At 32.5% G+C, this 19,777-nt stretch overlaps 2 protein-coding genes across 3 annotated transcripts; both read left to right on the top strand.

Annotated features, from left to right (window-relative positions):
- The first annotated feature begins 10,157 nt into the window (after nucleotides 1-10,157).
- LOC111025010 (uncharacterized protein At5g39865) lies at nucleotides 10,158-11,744 on the top strand. The gene has a single exon (XM_022302856.2). It carries the CDS (start codon nucleotides 10,402-10,404, stop codon nucleotides 11,494-11,496), a length of 1,095 nt encoding a protein of 364 aa, XP_022158548.1. The 5' UTR covers nucleotides 10,158-10,401; the 3' UTR covers nucleotides 11,497-11,744.
- Nucleotides 11,745-14,757: 3,013 nt separating this feature from the next.
- On the top strand, nucleotides 14,758-19,649 carry LOC111025011 (uncharacterized). 2 transcript variants are annotated; one of them, XM_088124237.1, is made up of 3 exons: nucleotides 14,758-15,271; nucleotides 15,411-16,004; nucleotides 16,799-19,649. In XM_088124237.1, exons 2-3 carry the CDS (start codon nucleotides 15,437-15,439, stop codon nucleotides 17,176-17,178), a joined length of 948 nt encoding a protein of 315 aa, XP_087980363.1. In that variant the 5' UTR covers nucleotides 14,758-15,271; nucleotides 15,411-15,436; the 3' UTR covers nucleotides 17,179-19,649. The 2 variants fall into 2 exon arrangements, with proteins under 2 accessions (XP_087980363.1, XP_087980362.1); XM_088124236.1 differs by having other exon boundaries at nucleotides 14,760-16,004.
- The last annotated feature ends 128 nt before the right edge of the window (nucleotides 19,650-19,777 follow it).

The following is a 19,777-nucleotide window of genomic DNA, read 5'->3' as shown; positions in this document are numbered from 1 at the left end:
TATACTTCTTATATCAATAATTTGATCAGGCTCCTACGTTCTTCCTTTGATATGACTGATCTGGAAAGTTTGAGATGTTTTCTTGCTACGAAGGTTACTCAGCTCAATTCATGTAATTCATGTCAATCAGACCAAGTAAGCTCGAGATCTTCTTCGTCGTTGTGGCATGACCTCAGCAAAACCATGTACCACGCCTTTTGCACTAAAATCATCTAAATCTATTTATGATTCTTGCTCAATTGAAGATGCTCGGAATTTTCGATCTATTATTAGGGCTCTTCACTCTCCCACATTTTATACACCCGGATCTTGCTTTTCCAGTCAGCCATTTGTCACAATTTATGCAAAATCCTACTTCTGAACATTTAGTTGTTGCTAAAAGAGTTATTCGGTATATAAATGGCTTTTTGCATTCTGATTTGTTGTTTCGAAAAGGTCTTCTGATTCTTTGAGTTTGTATGCTTATTCTGACTTAGATTGGGCCGATGATTCTGTTGACATACGTTTTACTTCTAGATTTCTCATTTTTCTGGGGGGGCGAATCATATTTCTTGGGCCGTCAAGAAACAGTCTATTGTTTCACGTAGCTCTACTGAGGTGGAATATCGTTCGTTAGCCATTATTGTTGCTGTGTTGTCTTGGCAAAGGTTGTTTCTTTGTGAACTTCATATTTTTGGGTCCAAACCTCCTATTATTTGGTGTGATAACATGTTTGCTATTCATATTGTTAAGAATCCAATTTTCCATGGGAAATGAAACATATTGAAATTGATTTTTATTTTATTTAAACGCGTCGTTCGTGGTGATATTTCTCTTCGTTTTATCCCTAATGAGGCTCAACTTGCTGATCTCTTCACAAAGCCCCTTAGTTTTGCTCGACTATTTTTTATTTTGTCCAAACTTTTGCGTTGCTTAGTTTGAGGGAAAATATTATATGTATATAACCGAATAGTTAATATGATATTTTATTCAGTTTGTATTTTCTGTTTAAATGCCTTTACTATAAATAAGGCAGCTAGGTAATATCTTGTTAAGGAGAACTACATTTTCTCTTTCTCTTTTTGTAATGTATATTCTCTCTATTACTAATTGCTAAATGTCGCGTTAATTTAAAGTTTTGTTAAGTGTCAACTTTGCTAACGATCATTTTTATTATTATTATTTTTAGTTTTTAACTATTTTGAACATGAATGGATGACATATTTTGAATATGAATCTACTCATATATCTAAATAAAGTTGTGGAAATAAGTTGTTTTAATGTCTGTTGATCGATTGAGATTTTATTGGTCGGCCATTATCGTGATAGGGTTCCATATCTTGGTGTTCATGGGTGTAATGTGTTATGAGAATGAACACCGCGATATTAGACCCTATTGTAGTTATACTCAAAATCATGATAGCATTGTTGATTATAGTATCATCACGTTACTTGATGGTTATCACGTAATGCTATTAGAAGATGAACAATGTTTTAAACCCCTATTGTGGTGTTATCCTAAGACCATATTGCGGTGTAATATGATTGGATGTTAGACTAGTACTACGATGTTGTTTTAAGATCTCATTGTTCATTTATTCGATCACTTTATACAATAAACCTAAAAGTCGTGATCTTATAACTCGAATCTGACACATTAATCCAATCATCTTTCCATTAGAGACCCAACATATATGTTAAGTGGAGGGACCATTTAATCCCATTTCTAAAAGTTCAGAAGCAAAAATGTAGGATTTTAAAAGGTAAAATATTATTAACTTCACTAAAATCCAATCTCTTGTCTCTTATGTATTTGAATAAAAAATTGTTATTTTTAAAAAACGAAAATACATATTTTTTCAAAATTTTAAAACTCACATTATATTTTAAGATATTTTTAAAAAGTACATGCATAAAATGTAGAAAAAGTCTCAGTAAAAATTTAGGACTGTTTTGGTGTCGTTTTTTTTTTTTTAATTTTTTATAAACTAACTCTTTAAAATTGTCTTCAATTAATTTTAAATTAAAAAACATATTTAAAAAGATATTTTTTATTTATTTGTTTTCATGTCTCATAAACAAAATTTTCCTTTTGAGTACAACAAAATGTGGGGTTGTGATCTAAAACTCCCATAAGACTCTAACTTTCTAGTTTTTAAATTTATTTATATTAATAAGAAAAATAGAAAAAAAAAAGAATTCTATAAATTCTTAAATTAAATTTCACATTCCCCGTGTGTTTAACTAAATCAAAATATTATATAAATAAATCCCTAAAAAACTATTTTCCCTTCTAAATTGAAAGACATTCAAAGTTTTACTTAAGAGAATTATATACAAAATAAATAAAATTTTCTTTCCTGAAATATAGTAAATTTTCCAACTTAAAAAAATGTTTGAAGCTAACTAATAAATAAAATAATTACCCATAATTAGGTGGCAGGAAAAACCAAAGTTTGGAAGATTCCAAGCACTTGGGCAATAAAATTTTTGTGACCCTCAAATGCCAAATGGGACAACAAAACAAAACAAGACAAGCCTTCCATAAATACCCAATTCCCATTGGCTGATAAAGTTTGGTAAAACATAGTTGTCAAATATTTAACGTCATCCAAAAATAATAGTGGTCATATTCTTTAGTACTTATTATAATCAAAAGACATTACCCACATGACCCATATCATGTTGGTTACTTGTGGGTGGTTGCCCAAAAGATTCATTCTTAAAGGCCATTTCATATCTTATATCAAACAAAAAGAAAAATTGAATTTATATAATTAATCTAGTTTTTATTTGATTGGATAATATTATATAAAATCTCTTTTTTCAAATTTTAAATCTCCATATCGAATTGTGATGTCGGTCGTATATAATTATAAATAATACTAATTTGGAAAAATAAAAAAGTTAAATCACAAATCGTCCAGAACTTTAATGTTTGGTATTTAATAATTCTCTCAAGTTTGAAAAATGTCTAAATCTCTAAATTTTCAAGTTTATAAATGAATTTTATTTATTAAGTTGTGACTTTTAATAAATTGAAGTTTGTCCTATTCATTTAGCATGTTAGTGTTGATGAAAAGAACCTAACCAATCATATCTATATTTATAATTTTATTCAATCAGATCTATATTTATAATTTCATTAGCCAAAAGTGTTTGAGAAAAATTTTTAAAAATTTTAAATGATGCAAAAGAATCAGGCCAAGTGGTTAGTTTGGGCCAATTTGGTATTTTCGTGTGTTGTTTTTCATTTTCTTGTTTTTGGTTTTGTATTTTTTTTTTAATAAACAAAAACAAACAGTATTTGATCATTGTTTATTTATTTTTATTAAAAAAAGAAATATAAACATATTTGGTAATAATTTCTCCTTTTTTATAAGAAATTAAAATAGTAAAATTTTTATATGAAAATTATTTTTTTAGTTAAATATTCAAAATTTTTATGTTATAATCCTTTATAAATCAATAATGATATAATAATGTTTTTATTTATTTTTTAAAAAGTTAGGAATGAGAGTAAGAAAAATAAAATTGATTTTGTTGTTTTCAAAATTTCTATACAATTTTGAAAATGTTTCTTAAAAATGAAAAACAAGAAACAATAATAGTTACTCAATGCTTATATTTCTAAAAAACTAAAAGAAGAGGAAAGAAGAAACAAAAGCGTTTATCGAACTCTCAGTGTTGATCAATTTGATTACATTTCAATTTAAAAAATAAATAAATACGAAAAAAATCGAACCAAATCACATTGATGTTTATCAATTTAATTACATTCCAATTTGTCCTTGTTTCAAAAATTAAACACCAATTCTATACCCAATAGAAATTTTTTAATATAAAGTTATGGCCTCATTTCAAGAAATATATGTAGTGTCACGTTGAAATTGTGATTAAAAAAAAGAGATAAAACTAAAATGATAACTTTTTAAAAGTACAAAAATCAAAATGAACATCTCCAAAATACAAAAACGAAATAGACAAAATTTGGAGGTACATAGACCAAAATAAACATTTTAAAAGTAGGGGACGAAAATGAATTAACCAAAGTTAAAAATACATAGTTTAAAATAGTATTTCAATCCTAATTTTAATTACTTTTAACAATTGGTTGGTATTATTGAATCACAACATGCATTCTTCATTTATTTTAATTAAATCCAATGCTATGGTTTAACTCTACTTAATAATACTACTACAGTTTAACTCTAGCTTTAGCCGGTATTATTTCCCAAAATAGTATTTTAATCTAAAATTATTCAAAAGGAAATAAAGTTTAAAATGGAAATATATAATTTTATTGAAAAGAAAAAAATATATAGAAAAACACAAAAGTTACAATTAAATATTTATTTTGAAAATGACCCGTGAATTAAATATTAATAGTTGGGCCAACGGTTAGTTGTGAGGCAGCGTTGAATTAAATAGACTAAAAAGTTATATAGAAAATAATAGTAATAATAACAAAAATGTTGATAGAAATTTCATAAAAATAATGAAAATTATTTGTAGTAGTAAATGGGATTTTATGGTTTAATTAGACTACAATTGACTATTTAATTATCATATCTAAAATATAAAAATATAAACCGTTGAAATGAAAATGTTAATCTCATATCAGAAAAGAAACAAGTGGAACTAATTTTGTCCAATTGAATTTCTTACTCAAATAAATGGTAAATTTTTACCCATATGATTTTCACCTATTTGATTTTCAGCATAGGGTTGAACTTGTCAACGCGGGAAACGTGACTCAAAGTCCCACGTAAGCTAATAAGGGTCCATAAAGATTGGACATGTAAGGGACAATATCTAGGTCTTTTAGATTAAACTAAAAGCAAAATCAAAATCAATTTTTAACAAGTGGTATCAGAACCATGCCCCTAATTTGGCTATGTCGGTAAAAGCTTGGGTGTCGAATAAAGAAATAATGAGCTTTTGATAATGCAACCAATCACCGATATATAAGTAAGAGACAATATCTTTATTAGTATGAGACCTTTAAAAGAATTAAGATAAAAAATTATCGATCCAACTCCATACAAAATACAAAGACTAAAAAAAATTTCTCAAAAAAGAAAAGTAATGACTCTATCTCATTAAAAAAATGATATATATATTACTGATTTGATAAATCATAGCAACAACGTACGTGAAACTTATGCAATCTCTAAATTATTTCATAAATCACATGTGTGATTTTATTAAAAAATTAATAATTTTTTTTAGAATGTATTTCAGATTTTTCAAAATTTTTAATTTAAAAATATTAGGTGCAATATACAAAATTTACTTGTTAAAGGTGTAATTTCTACTTATACCAAATAAACAAATTAAATTTTTATACTATTTTCTTGAGTTTTTGAAACTTCACTAAAATCTTTTTTTTTTTTTTACAAAATTAAGATTTGACAATTAAATTATGAATTTAAACCTTAAAAAGTTTTTATTACACTTCTTTGTATTATATTTTTGTTTAGTCCTTCTAACTGAATATTGATATTAACGTATCCATTATTATTTTCACCTATTTGTCAAACTATGTCAGCTCGGTCCAAATTTAACTAATAGGCATATAACGTCAACAATCCATTAATTACATTACTAAACACCTTAGACTATAAAATTTTAATTCAAAGTTCAATGACATAATTTTAAAACTTAAGTTTAGAAATTAAATAGATATAATTCTTAAGAGTATAGAAACTAAATTTTTTAATTTAATGAAAATTGTTGATAAACAAATGTCCTTTTTATTAAATATAGCTAAGGTTCCGTTATATAACCTTCTTTTTTTTAAATGAAACTTAGAAACATTACTCTCATCTATGTATATGTATGTGTATATATATATATATATATTTTTTTGTGTGGTTATATAATTTTAATAAAATTTTCAAAATCTAGGCATAACTTTGAAAACCAAAAAAGTAGTTTCCAAAAGTTTGCTTTTGTTTTTGAAACGAGGTTAAAAATTCAAATATGTTTTCAAGAGAGATTCAAAACTTACAAACGAAGCTATAAAAAAAAAACAACCATAATTTTGAAAAATAGAAAACCAAAAACTAAAATCTGATTTGATAACAATTTTATTTTTTATTTTTTTTTATTTAAAAGTTAAACTTTGAAACATTATTTTCGTTTATATACGTTACTTTGTTTTGTTATATGGTTTTTATAAACATTTTAAAATTTAGGTCAAATTTGAAAAAAAAAAATAGTTTTCAAAAAATAATTTTTGTTTTTGAAATTTACCTAAAAATTCAAATATATTTTCTAGAGGTAAAAAACGAAACTGTAAAAAATAAACATAATTTTTTAAAATATAAAATTAATAATAAAATGATTATCAAACACACCTAAAGAAGATTATTAAATATTTTTTTACTACAACTAAATCATTATTGAATAGAACGAAATTTAAATAGACAAAATGCTCATATATTTTGTTGTTCTAAAATAGATATATATTGGGAAAGAAAAACTCACAAAAACATGGGAGGAAGTTTTGCTCATTTGTTGCTTTTCTTGTCATTATTCAGATTTTGGGTGAATTTGTACTGTAACACAACAGAAAAATTGGCAGTAGGAATAGTTTGTTTGTTTGTTTGTTTGGCAGTAGGGATTTTTGGTGACTTTTTTTTTTTTTTTTTTCTTTTCAGATGTCGGTATACACAAAATTAGAAAAATAGCTTGTTCGAGCCACTTTTCCAAACCTATTTTTTTAAAAAAATATTCAAAACTAATTTTAAAATTGATTTAAGTTTATTTACTTTTCACTTTAGTTCATTTTAGTTAATATACTTTCAAAACGTCTATTTTGGTCATTCTATTATCAATTTTTGTTCATTTTAGTCTTCATACTTCGAAATATTCATTTTGGTCTATTACTTTTTAAAAAGTGACCATTTTGGTTCTTTTATTTTTATTTTTATATCATTTTTTAATCATAATTTTAGCATTACACCTCACTCACTAAATTTATTGAAATGTAGCAAAAAAAATATTGTATTAAAAGGATTTTCCACGATGAATAAAATTTGTGTTAAAGTTTTACAATTGAATAAAATGATCACTTTGTAGAAGTACAATGTCCAAAAAATTGATATATTGAAAATACAATGACTAAAATGAACAAAAGTTCAAAGTAAGAACATTTTTAAAATACAAAAATCAACTGAACCAAAGTCAAAAGTACATAGATCACGATAATATTTAAACCTTAAAGATCTTATATAAACGACAAAAATCAAAAGTATAGGTATAATCCCTAGTCTCCTTTCTAGAGAAAGGGACAAAAATCTTAGATCAAACTCTTCAAAGTCCTCTTTTAATTAATCATCTAACATCTTTAAAAATAATAATAATAATAATAATAATAATAATTTGCACAATAAAATATGGAAACTTAGTATAATCAATCTTTATCAATAAAACGTGTCCCTCTAAACCCAATAAAGAAACGAATGACGTCTAGATCATTATGATAAGTAAAAAAGAATATGTTAGGCTAAATTTAATTTTAAACACATTCTTAAAATAAAAGGATAAGAAACCATAATAAAAATGTATGTGATTCAATATATATGATGGTGGTTACATTTTAAACGAAAATTTATGGGTCATTTTTCCTCAATCCCCAACTATGAGCTATTTAGCGAAATGAAAAACATTAGGGAGTTGAATGAATGGTGACAAAATTTTAGTATAGCATGTATTCTAGAAGGTCAAAATTTACCATTTTTATTTATTTGCTTCGCTAGCATCATTTCTTTACAAAATATTCACATGGATGCATTGGGATTTGTTGTTATTCCACTAGGGTTTGATTTTGGAAATCAAAATATTAATATATAACTGAAATTTGGCTAATATATATCGTTGATTAAAGTTTATACCCTCGATCAAAAAATTGGAAGTTCGAATCTCTACCTCCACACACTGATACACTAAAAAAAAGTATAGACAGATATCTTTGGGACTGATTTTGGCATTATTAGAATCACTTTCACTAATGTCAAAATCACTTCAATTTTAAATACATGTTCGACAATGATTCTTAAGCGATGTTGGACAAATCCAAAATCTGATCCTTGGTCAATCACTTGGAGATGACTTCTCAAGTGATTTTGACCTAATTTTTGGTTAAACATTAATAAGAAATTGGTTTTTAAAAGGGATATTGTTTTAAATTTAAATTTGAGTTTCTATTTCACCCTACTCACACCTTAAATTTTGATTTTTTTTTTCTAAAAATTTTGTCTCTATTTATGGTTTCCAATCCAAGCTGAGCTCAACTTACATATCTTTGACCTAAAGGTTATGAATTCGAATCTCACCCTCACATGTTCTTTTATTAAAAACGAAAAAGAAAAAAAGATGAAGTTCGTTGGTTGACTATAAGGAAAAATTCAATATTTACTTTTTTTTTTAGGAATTCAATATTTACTCTTTTGTGCTCATTTTTACCAAGAACTTTAAATTTCATCCCATTCAACTCAAAATTTAGATATGTATTGTAATTTGTCTTCTCATTCAATTTTTGTAAATTTATCCACTAATTTTAACAAAAAAAAAAAACAAAAATAATGTAAAACCTTTAAAACTTGCTAATATCATGAAAATCAAGTTTTACACAAAATTAAATGGGATTAATACACAAAATCAACCATTAAATAATTCTGCCAAAACTTACCAATTAAAAAAAACATCAATTGAATATAATTTTTGACTGAATGATTTCAATTTTATACCTAATATATATTTTATAGTTCTTTGATAGAATACTTTTTTTAAACAAATATTCAAACAAAAACTCCTTAGAAAGTAAAAATTGTAACATTTTTTAAAGTTTAAAGCGTAATTTGATGAACTTGAATGTTATGGTAAAAATTGATATACCTGGCTAATTACAAAGTTAAAATTGATATTTTCCCCTAGACTAAAATATGATTTTTTTTAGTACAATAAATGTGGGGATGAGATTTTTTTTTAGTACAATAAATGTGGGGATGAGAGATCGAATTTTGATATCTAGGGATGAAGTAAGATGTCTTAACTGCTCCTCATGAAGAGATAAAATTTATAATACTACCGTAGTACATTCTTCTTATATTTACATTTCGATACATCATTAAATAATATATTATTTTTGTTTGATGGGCCCACATTATTTTGTTCAGTTTTACATCATATGGGGTGAGAATTTGAATCCCAACATTTCCTTAAAAAATAAGGAAAAATACAGTTTTAGTCCATGAGGTTTAACGTAGGTGTCTATTTGGTCTTTGAATTTTCAAAATGAACATTTTTTGTCCATAAGGTTTAGAGTAGGTGCTTATTTGGTACATGAAGTATAAACATTTTTGGTCCTTGAGGTTTAAGAAATGGTTCTAAATGGTCATTTGACTGTTAGTTGACTGTTAACTCATGGTTTGTAGCTTTCTCTCTTACTCCCCCTTTCTCTTTCTCTCCCATCTCTAACCAACATTGCTGCCATCATTGCCAACCCACTGTCCGCCATCGTCGCGTTGTCCCCATCGCTGTCACCACGTTGTCATTGTCCTTGTCACTGTAGTCATGTTGTCATTACAAAAACGTCGTTCTTTCCGCTTCATAGTCGTTGGTGAGAGGAAGGAGAAATAGATTGTTCCGAATCTGGAACAAAAGAGGGAGACCTCCCCCTTTCTCTCTCGCTGATGTGAACGACACGACACAGCAACAAATGATGACGACATTGAAGGAAGCACGACAATGGCGATTGCGGTGGGGACGATAACGTTGGCCGAAGATGGAAGAGAAAGGAAGGAGAGAGGAATAGAAGATGGAGAGAGAGAAAACCACAATTGGTCAACTAACACTCAAATGAATTTCATTGATCAAAAGTCTGTATTTTGAAACTTTAGGAAATAACTAGATACATACCTAATATTGACACTTACTCCAAATCTTAGAGACAAAAAAAATATTTTTCTTAAAAAATATATGTCTCGCTCAAATTTGAACCCACCATTTTTTGGTCGAGGATACATGACTATTCCTACTTTAGCATTATAATTTTTGGGGGGAAGAAAGAGGGCTATTTATCCAAATAAAAAGATGTAATATTTGCGAACAGTGTGGGGTGTGTTTTAGTTTAGCAAAATATTCAATAAATTCAAAAAGCCAATTTCCCGAGTTCCAACCGCGTCTTCTGCTGTTCATTTTCCGTAAGATTTTAGCACAACACAGCTTCTTCTCACTCCTCACTCCTCTCCTCTCCTCTCCTTCCTTACCCACCATTTTCTCTCTCTCTCTCCATTTTCATCACAATTTCCAAAATCAACAGAGCATGAAGTTTGAAGAATTTTAACAAGAACAACAAGAACAACCTGTTCCTGTTTAGTTTGATTCTCTCTCGGAGTTTTTTGGTTCGAATTCATGGGCTGTTCTGCTTCCAGACCCATCAGCTTCCCCCCTACAGACCCTGAAAGTTCTTCTGCTTCTGCTTCTTCTCCGCCGGTCGCCGGAGCTTTCTCTCTCCCTACGCCGCTCATCCACCATCCGCCCGTCGGCGACGGCGACACCCACCATCTTGTCACTCTCACTTCCACTACCTACGGTTCTCTCCTCCTCATTGACCGTCCCAAGCATTTTCCCGACCAGTCTCCTTCGCCGGACCCGCCGGATCCCGACCACGCCTTGTCGCCGGATTCCGTCATCAACACCTGGGAGCTAATGGACGGCCTCGACGACTTCGATTTCAACTCCGACGCCATTCCAAACCCCGACCTCGCGGTTGCCAAAACGATTACGAAAACTCCCTTCAACACCCTCGGATCGGCGAATTGTTTGGACAAAACGGAGGATGCGCTTTCGCCGTCTTCCATGGTGAAGCCGCTTTGGCAGCATTTGTCCGAGGAAGCTCTGCTCGCGAAATTGGACCCTAACGTCGTCTTCAGTTACCGGCGAGCGCTGTCCTCGCGCCAATTAGGGTCCAATGGCAATCGGAGTAGCGCGAAATCAGTCGGTTCCAGTCCTCTGTGTTCGTCGTTCTCCAACAGCTGGTTCCGTCTCCCCGGCGGACAACACAAAGTGGTAATCTACTTCACGAGCTTGAGAGGAATTCGGAAAACCTACGAAGACTGCTGTTCGATTCGCACAATCTTCCGAGGCTTCAGAGTTCCGGTGGATGAACGAGACATTTCCATGGATTCGTCGTACAGGAAAGAGCTGCAGACTGCCATTGGAGGGAAGACGGTGAGTTTGCCGCAAGTGTTCATAAGGGGGAAGTACATCGGCGGCGCTGAGGAGATCAAACAGCTGAATGAGTACGGCGAATTGGCGAAGCTGTTGGTGGGATTTCCTGTTTGGGATGTGAAATCTGAGTGCGAAAGGTGCGGGGGAGCAAGGTTTCTGCCATGCCCGAACTGCTATGGCAGCCGGAAGGTGTTTGAGGAAGACGAAGGAGAGTTGAGAAGATGCCCTAATTGCAATGAAAATGGGTTGATCAAATGCCCACATTGCTGCTCCTGAATTGCAAATAACTTAGGTATTTACTCAATCATTTATCACTATCATTGCTGCTATAATATAACTTGTATGAAATCAAAATGCTGCTTCTCTGCTAGCTGCTTGAAGAATTTGCTGGATTTATCTGTTCATTCTCCATGAACAGTGTATAATCATTAAGAAAAAAGTGATGTTTTCATGTGTTCTTCAACATATATTGAGTTATGTGGACAAACATGTTATATGGAAGATATATGGACTTGCATTCTCTATTTTGTTTGCTACTGAGAAGATGTTCATCTTGAAACTGGTTGACATTTTAGTAATACTTAGCATATCCCTGAGGACTTGAAACCAAAACTCGAGAACTTGTGAATGTCCTGAGTAGGTGATCACCATAGTTTAATTCATAACTTCATGTGCATTGGTTTTACTGTTTGTCTTTCGATTTCGACCCAACCCTTTTTGCACTTCTCTTAAATTTGCTCTAACATGTCTAAACAAGCTCAAAACACTCCATTTTTTGAGTTTGACTCATCATAATGCATCTTTTTAGCTGTAAATTCAAATTTATTGTGTAATCATCCAAGTTTTTTAGTTGAAAAGTTGAGTTTCTTTTTAATACGCTTTTGTATTACTCTCTTTTGGCTGGGCCCTTTTCTTTTTTTGGGTCTTCCCTTTTTCTTTGTTCTTTTGTTTATCTTAGTGAAAGTTGGTATCCCATAAGAAAACAATGCTTAAATGGAGTCATGTGATAGATAGACTGTTAAGCATATTATTCTACACAGTAGGTTACTAAAAACAATTATATGAACAAAGTAAGCAGGTGGCAATGATTATTATTCTGTGAATTGGTCAAATCTTTTTTAGATGAAAAGAACAACTTTCATTGAGAACAACGAAAGAAGTGAATTGGTCAAATCTGATGCATGTACCTTTTTTTTTGTTCTGTTCTTTGGCATCTCTGTCTTGGAGGGTGTCTCTCACGTTCTCTTTGTTGTTTGATCCTGAAGATGTTCATCTTGTCACTGATCTCTTAAATAGTATTCGCATTGACAAAATTGTAGGAGTTCTCGTTGTTTTGTATGTCATCATGCAAAACCTAGGAAACTTTTGAATGCTGTCATAGGTAGATTGTCACCATGGTTTGAACCATAAATTCAAGGGTGTTTAGTTTTACAACATACTCTTTGACTGATTTTTTTTAGTTGATCTTTTGAGTTTTAGACGGTTTAAGTGAGTTTGGGATAACGTTTTAGAGTAATGCGTTTTCAAGTAAGACAGTCTTTTCCAAGTAGTAACATTTTGAAAGAATCACTATTTACTTTTCTAGTTTTCCATGGTATTTTGTTTCATTGTTGAAAGTTGTTTTGAAAATTGTAAAAACAGTTTAATGTCATATTCAGTTGTGTTCATAGAAACCGTGCTGAGTTGGACATGTGAAACAAAACACTTCTACTTTACAGTTAGTTGTTAATATTTATAAACATATTTCTTTATCCCAATTTTTGAGCAGTTAAAATTGATTGCAAATTGCCGACGTCGGTATAACTCAACAATAATTGACACTTACTCCTCTTGAAGTCGGAGGATCGAACTTATACCCCCAATTTATTGTATTAAATTAAAGGAAAATTTTTTTTAACCATTCCCTTAAACTTTAAGGTTTTTTTAATTGTCCCGAAAATTCGAAATCTTTTAGCAAAGATTATTTTTATAAAACAAATCTAACGTCTTTCTTTCTTTTCTAAAACAAATCTAACGTCTTTCTTTCTTTTCTAAAACAAATCTAACACTAGTTTAGACTTTAACACTAAATTTAGAACCTATCGAGGGACTAAAAAATAATTTTTTGAAACTTTAGAATCTAAAATGAAATCGAGGTAAAAAGTTTATAGACTAAAACTGTATTTTAATCTAAAAAAATTATTGGGTTAGAGGCTCTCAACTTCAAATTGGGCCTAGGTTATAACATTGATTTTATTAATCAAAATTCACATTTTGATATTCATGACCATCAGACATTCATCTTCTTTATCCTTCCAAAAAAGAAAAAAAAAATAAATATAGTAATCCTCTCCTTTTTGCAATTTATTTTCGGAATGTTTTACAAGTTTTGATTTTAACTTTAATGTATTAAAATTGTTTTTTCAATCAAGTAATCCGTGTCACAAATTGTTAAAGTTTTTTTTTTCTTCCTGATACAACATGTGGGGGTAGGGGATTGAACTCACAACCTCGTGGTTGGAGATATATGTCAATTACCGTAAGGCTATGCAAAGGAAAGCGGCTAGAAAGACAAAGAGCTAATGATGACTAGCCTTAACAGTCATTCTGTCAGTTGTAGCTAACAGATCTTGGTCACTGCATCAGCTCGATGTCAAAAAGGCCTTTCTTCATGGAGACTCACTTTGGCACAAATTGTTAAAGTTAAGAGACAAAATGATGATAAAATATATTAAAATATACTTTATTAATTGAATTGAAACTACTCTATGTTTTAAGTTAAAAGGCTACTCATCGCATGTGACTTAGCACATAGAGGATGATAGACCATGTAAATGAGGTAAATTAAGCAATTAATTAGATTTAAAAAATTAATTGAGAAATAAATTTAAAAAGTTAAAAAAATAAATAGGAAAAATTCTGGCTCACCTCAGGTTTTGCCTAAATCGAACCAATGTAAATTATAGAAACATCTCACATCTTCCTGATGTGCTTACTTTTCTTCGAGATAAAGAAAAGTTTTCTGGCTTGTTTTCATAATTTGCATCATTTATATTATCGTAATTTCTTCCACCTTCTCGTCCACCACGACCTGCTGCGTCTTCCGCGAGAACCTCCTTTAAAGTAGGTTTGCATATGGAAAACTTCCTTAGGAGAAGTGAAGTAACAACATGCTCAAACTTTATGGACATACTACTAAGAATCTTTTCAACAACACTTTGAACACTTTTTTCTTTCTCCCTTTGATCTCAAATGGTTGACAATAGAAAGAATATGATTAAAAAAATATTTAACACTTTCAGTCTTTATGGAATAAAAATTCATATATGAAAGCTTGTAATCTTACCATCTTTACCCTATCATGTTAAGGATAAGGATATTTCCACTATTGAAGGGTGTTCTAGAAACAAAGCCACGTAGCCATTCTGGAATCTTCCTCTAACTGAACTGGGAGTGAAAATAATTTATAAAAAAATTTTCATTCAATTACTTGTCGACAACTGGAGAGTTTGTTATATTTGTGTATTTATTATTATCAATATTTCTTTATTTTATAACCCTAATTCAAGGGCTGAATGTAGTTTAAATACAGAGCATTTGCTTCTTCAATAAAATATTGAAACCTTCAAGCTGCAATCCCTATTTTCTCTTAATCTTTATTTGGTATCAGAGCCCACCCCTTAACCAGCTGCTGAATCAAGTATCTTCAATCAAGCTTGATCGGGGAAATTTTCTTCTGTGGAAAAATTTAACGCTACCCATTCTAAGAAGCTACAAATTGGAAGGGCATCTCTCATATGAAACACCATGTCCACCAGCATTTGTGCAACCAACGGTAGATACAAATGCGACAGCAACAGGAGCATCAAGCTCGGCAACTGCAGTGACGACAAATCCATCGTATGAGTCATAGGTACTCGTTGATCAGCTTCTTCTTGGATGGTTGTATAACTCAATGACCCTTGAAGTGGCAGTACGAGTTATGGGATACGAGAATGCTAGAGACCTTTGGACAGCCATTCAAGAATTATTTAGAGTTCATTCACAAGCAGAGGAATACTTCCTTCGCTAGGTATTTCAACAAACTCGTAAAAGCTCACTAAAAATGACTGATTATTTGTGTATTATGAAGTCTCATGCAGATAATTTGGGACAAACGGGTAGTCCTGTGCCCACTCGATCATTAATCTCTTAAGTTTTGCTCGGGTTAGATGAGGAGTATAATCCAGTAATTGCTATGATTAAAGGGAGAGCTGGTATTTCTTCGTCTGAAATACAAGTGGAACTACTCGTCTTTGAGAAAAGACTAGAATTTCAAAACTCACAGAAGAACACAGTAGCGTTCAATCACACTCCTACATTAAATATGGCAAATAGCAAATATCCCAATAGAGGTCAGCGCCAACATTTGAACAATAACCAGAACAATAACCAGAGGAGTAGTGGAAGTCGATATCGTGGAAGAGGAAAATGGAACAACAATGATGTCAATCGTCAAATATGTCAAGTTTGTGGAAAATCTGGGCACTCTATATTTGTGTGTGGCATAGATTTGATAAAAAATTTACAGGACCTAGTTAGAATCAGACTAAGAGTAATGGTTCCAACTCATATAATGCACCTGTACAAAATGGTGGTAACTCTCAAGGTACAACTTCTCAAGCCTTTGTTACAATACAAAACACTAATTCGTTTGTTGCAAATCTGGAGACAATGGTTGATCCAAGCTGGTACGGTGGATAGCGGAGCCTCAAATCATGTTACAGCAGACTACAATGATATTATCAACCCAGTTGAATATGGAGGTAAGGAAACAGTAACTATTGGTAATGGACACAAGTTGTTTATTTCTCATATTGGTAAATCGTGCTTAGTCTTTGAAAATGGACTTCTTAATCTTGAGAATGTATTGTGCGTACCTTATTTTGTAAAGAATCTTGTGAGGGTATCTAAACTTGTTCAAGATAATAATATTTATCTTGAATTTCATGCTGATTCTTGTATTGTTAAGGATATATGTACCGGCAATGTGGTGCTAAAGGGGGTCTTTAAAGATGGCCTTTACAAATTGGATACTGTTTGAACATTCACCGGTAAAGCTTCAGATCAATTTTCAAGTAGTTTGAAGTCGGCAAGCCTTTTTCATGATAACTCTGCTTTAATGTTGTCTAATTTAGCTACTGATGTAAATGTTGTGGAGTCTAAAGTCATTTGGCATCAGCGACTCAGGCATTCGTCCTTGAATTTTTTGATACTATACTAATAAGTTGTAAGTTACCAGTGAAATTCAATGATAGTTTCAATTTCTGTGAAGCATGTCAATTTGGCAAGTCCCATTCCCTAGCTTTTCTAATGTCCAATTCTCATGCTCTTGCTCCATTTGAGTTAATACATACTGATTTATGGAGGCCCGCTTCAGTTGCAGCCAGTGACAGCTATCGTTATTATGTTCATTTTCTAGACGATTTTAGTCGGTTCACATGGATCTATCCGTTAAAATTAAAAAGTGATACATTTGCAGCCTTTACTCACTTTATTACATTGGTAAAAACTTAGTTTGATAGGACAGTAAAAATGGTACAGTTCGATAATGGTACAGGATATAGTCGAGTTCATCATCTTTGCTCTCAATTGGGAATTCAGTCAAGATTCTCCTGTCCATATACATCTGCAGAAAATGGACGGGTTGAGCGTAAGCATCGACATATTGCCGAGATGGGATTAATTCTACTAGCCCAAGCTTCCATGCCATTAAGCCTCTGGTGGGACGCCTTTCTTACGGCCACGCTATTAATCAATGGGCTCCCCACTCCGGTGTTAGGTGGTAAATCTCCTATGGAATTACTAATTCATAAAAGTATGAATTTTGCATATCTCAAGACGTTCGGGTGTGGTTTCAATCACAAAAGCTTCAGTTTCACATTATCAAGTGTGTTTACCTTGGTCCAAGCCCATCACACAAAGGACACAAATGTTTGAGCCCAACAGGTTGGATATTCATCTCTCGCCATGTCCAATTCAATGAAAATGATTTTCTGTTTACTTTTGGATTTCAGGCCAACCCGAATACGTTCCCAAACCCATCTTCTGTCCCACCCATTACAACTTGGTTCCCACCACCATCCAATCTACATCCCTTAAATAATGTCAAACCCACTATTTCAGCCTCAAATGATGTCCAACCCAATATGCCACAACCCACCACCATTCAGCCTATTCTCAACTCTCAACCCAATGTCCAAGTCTGCACCCATTATTATACAACCTACCAATAATCTATCAAATTCCCATCAACCTACTTCTTTAGGGCCCACACCATATATCCCTCCAGACCGCAATTTTGCCAACCCACAACCACACGTGTTTTCCATGCCCTCAAACCCTTCACACCAAACTGTCAACCCTTACACTTTCTGGCTTCATCACCAAGTCCGCAGATTCCTTCAATTTTGTCGTCGGTTCCTCAGTCATCTAATCCCATGATTACAAGGGCGAAAGATGAAATTTTCAAACCAAAAGTTTGGGTCAATTACACCGTGCAAGATTGGACTTGTACCGAACCTACTCGGGTGAAAGATGCATTGGATACACCACAATGGAAGGCAGCAATGGAGGCTGAATTTATGGCCCTCATGAGCAATAAAATGTGGCATTTTGTTCCCTCCTCTCTTTCTCTTAACGTTGTTGGTAGTAAATGGATATTTCAAATCAAGCATAATTCGGTCATTCAGTGGTACAAGGCTCGATTGGTAGCTAAAGAATTTCATCAAAATCTCGGGATAGACTTCTTTGAAACATTCAGTCCCGTTTTGGAGGCTTCAACCATTCGAGTTGTTCTCACTCTTGTTGAGACAAATGAATGGGCACTTCGAAACCTTGATTTTAATAATGCGTTCTTAAATGGACGACTGGATGGAGATGTGTACATGCAACAACCACCTGAATTTGAGGATCCTAACTATCCACAGTATGTATGTAAACTTGATAAAGCAAGTTATGGATTATGGCAGGTGCCTCGAGCTTGGAACAATACTTTAAAATTTGTCTTAGCTTTCTGTTAGGCCTCTCATTAGGCACACATGTAGGAAGGGGCAAAGGGGGCATTTCTCCCTCCTCTAACAATTAGGATGTTGACCTTAAGGGTCTTTTGTCTTTTGTGAGCTAGTCCTAGGGGAGAGAATATATATTTGGAGCTTCCAAGGTATAAGGCATGCTTTTCATTTTGTAAGAGATAAATTGGACTAGCGTGGAGAATACAGCCTTCTCGAAAGGTTGTTGTTCTTGTCTTGCTACGCTATTTTGAATATCAATAGTAAGGGGAGTTTCTTCACAAATTTGGTATCAGAGCACGTTCGACTAGGGCAAAAGGAAAGATGACGAATAGAATCAACTGGAAGAGCGGTGCGAGTCGACTGAGAAAGAAGTGAGTGGGATCAAGGAGGTCTTGCAGCGTATTAGCTCTCAACTAGAGGAACAACGTAACAGAGGTGAGACATAGATGGAAGAGCAATGCCATAAGAATGAAGAAACCCAACGGACGTTGGAAGGTTTCATGTTGGAGGTGAAGCAAGGAAAGAGCCCGCAACCACAGTCGCTCACAATGAAAACTCCAAAACTCCACCATGAAGGGGAAGAACCTGAGGAGGATCCTAAGAAGCAAGAAGAATTGTCACCAGGGAAGGAAGAGGAGCCTGAAAGCAAGTTTAAGAAGGTAGAGATGCCCATATTTTTTGGAGATGACCCAGATTCATGGCTATTTAGAGTAGAGCGGTACTTCGAGATTCACCGCCTGAGTGATGAAGAAAAAATGACCGTAACGGTCATCAGCTTTGATGGCGCCACCCTTAAGTGGTACCGGTGGGTAGAGAGCCGACGAAGTTTTACGGATTGGATTGACCTGAAAACCAGGATGTTCGAGCGGTTTAGCGAATCAAAAGACAAAAACCTTCTTTCCACTTTCTTTCCATTCTGCAAGAAGGAACGATTACAGAGTACCACTAGACTTTCGAAGCATGGCCAGCTTCGTTACCAAATATAGCAAACGACGTCCTCGAAAGTACCTTCATGAATGGGCTGGACTCGATCGTTAGGGAGGAGCTACTATTATGGGAACCTATGGGCCTCGAGCAAATCATGAAAAAATTCCAACTCACTGAAGATAGAAATGTATCAGTTCACTCACCAAATGATGCTAGCCTAAACCATGATTTATTGCCATGATTTACCAATATTATTAATTACAAAAATATCCAATTTCATCTATCTCCTTGTGTAATTTCCCACTGCTTGTCAGAAGCCACAGCCGTTCGGACACATTCAGATTTCAACAGGTTCCTCTCCGTTTGAACACTTTTTTCCTGTCCTTTTTATTTAAAAGGTTTAATTTCTTTCCATTGTCTGCTTTGTCTTACTGTAATGGGTTGTGGCTGAATTTTTATGATATTTAGTTTATGGGTTGTGGTTATCCATAATAACAACATTTGGTTTCAATTCATTTTGAATCTTTCTTACGTCCCTAGGTTTCAAATGGCTCTTTTATGTTTTTTTTTTTTTGGGATTTATCCTTTAACAGAAGTTA

The sequence above is a fragment of the Momordica charantia genome, assembly GCF_013281855.1.
Source record: "Momordica charantia cultivar OHB3-1 chromosome 5 unlocalized genomic scaffold, Mcharantia_2.0 BLBB01000005.1, whole genome shotgun sequence".
Taxonomy (NCBI): Eukaryota; Viridiplantae; Streptophyta; class Magnoliopsida; order Cucurbitales; family Cucurbitaceae; genus Momordica; species Momordica charantia.
This window is presented reverse-complemented; position numbering and strand designations above follow the sequence as displayed.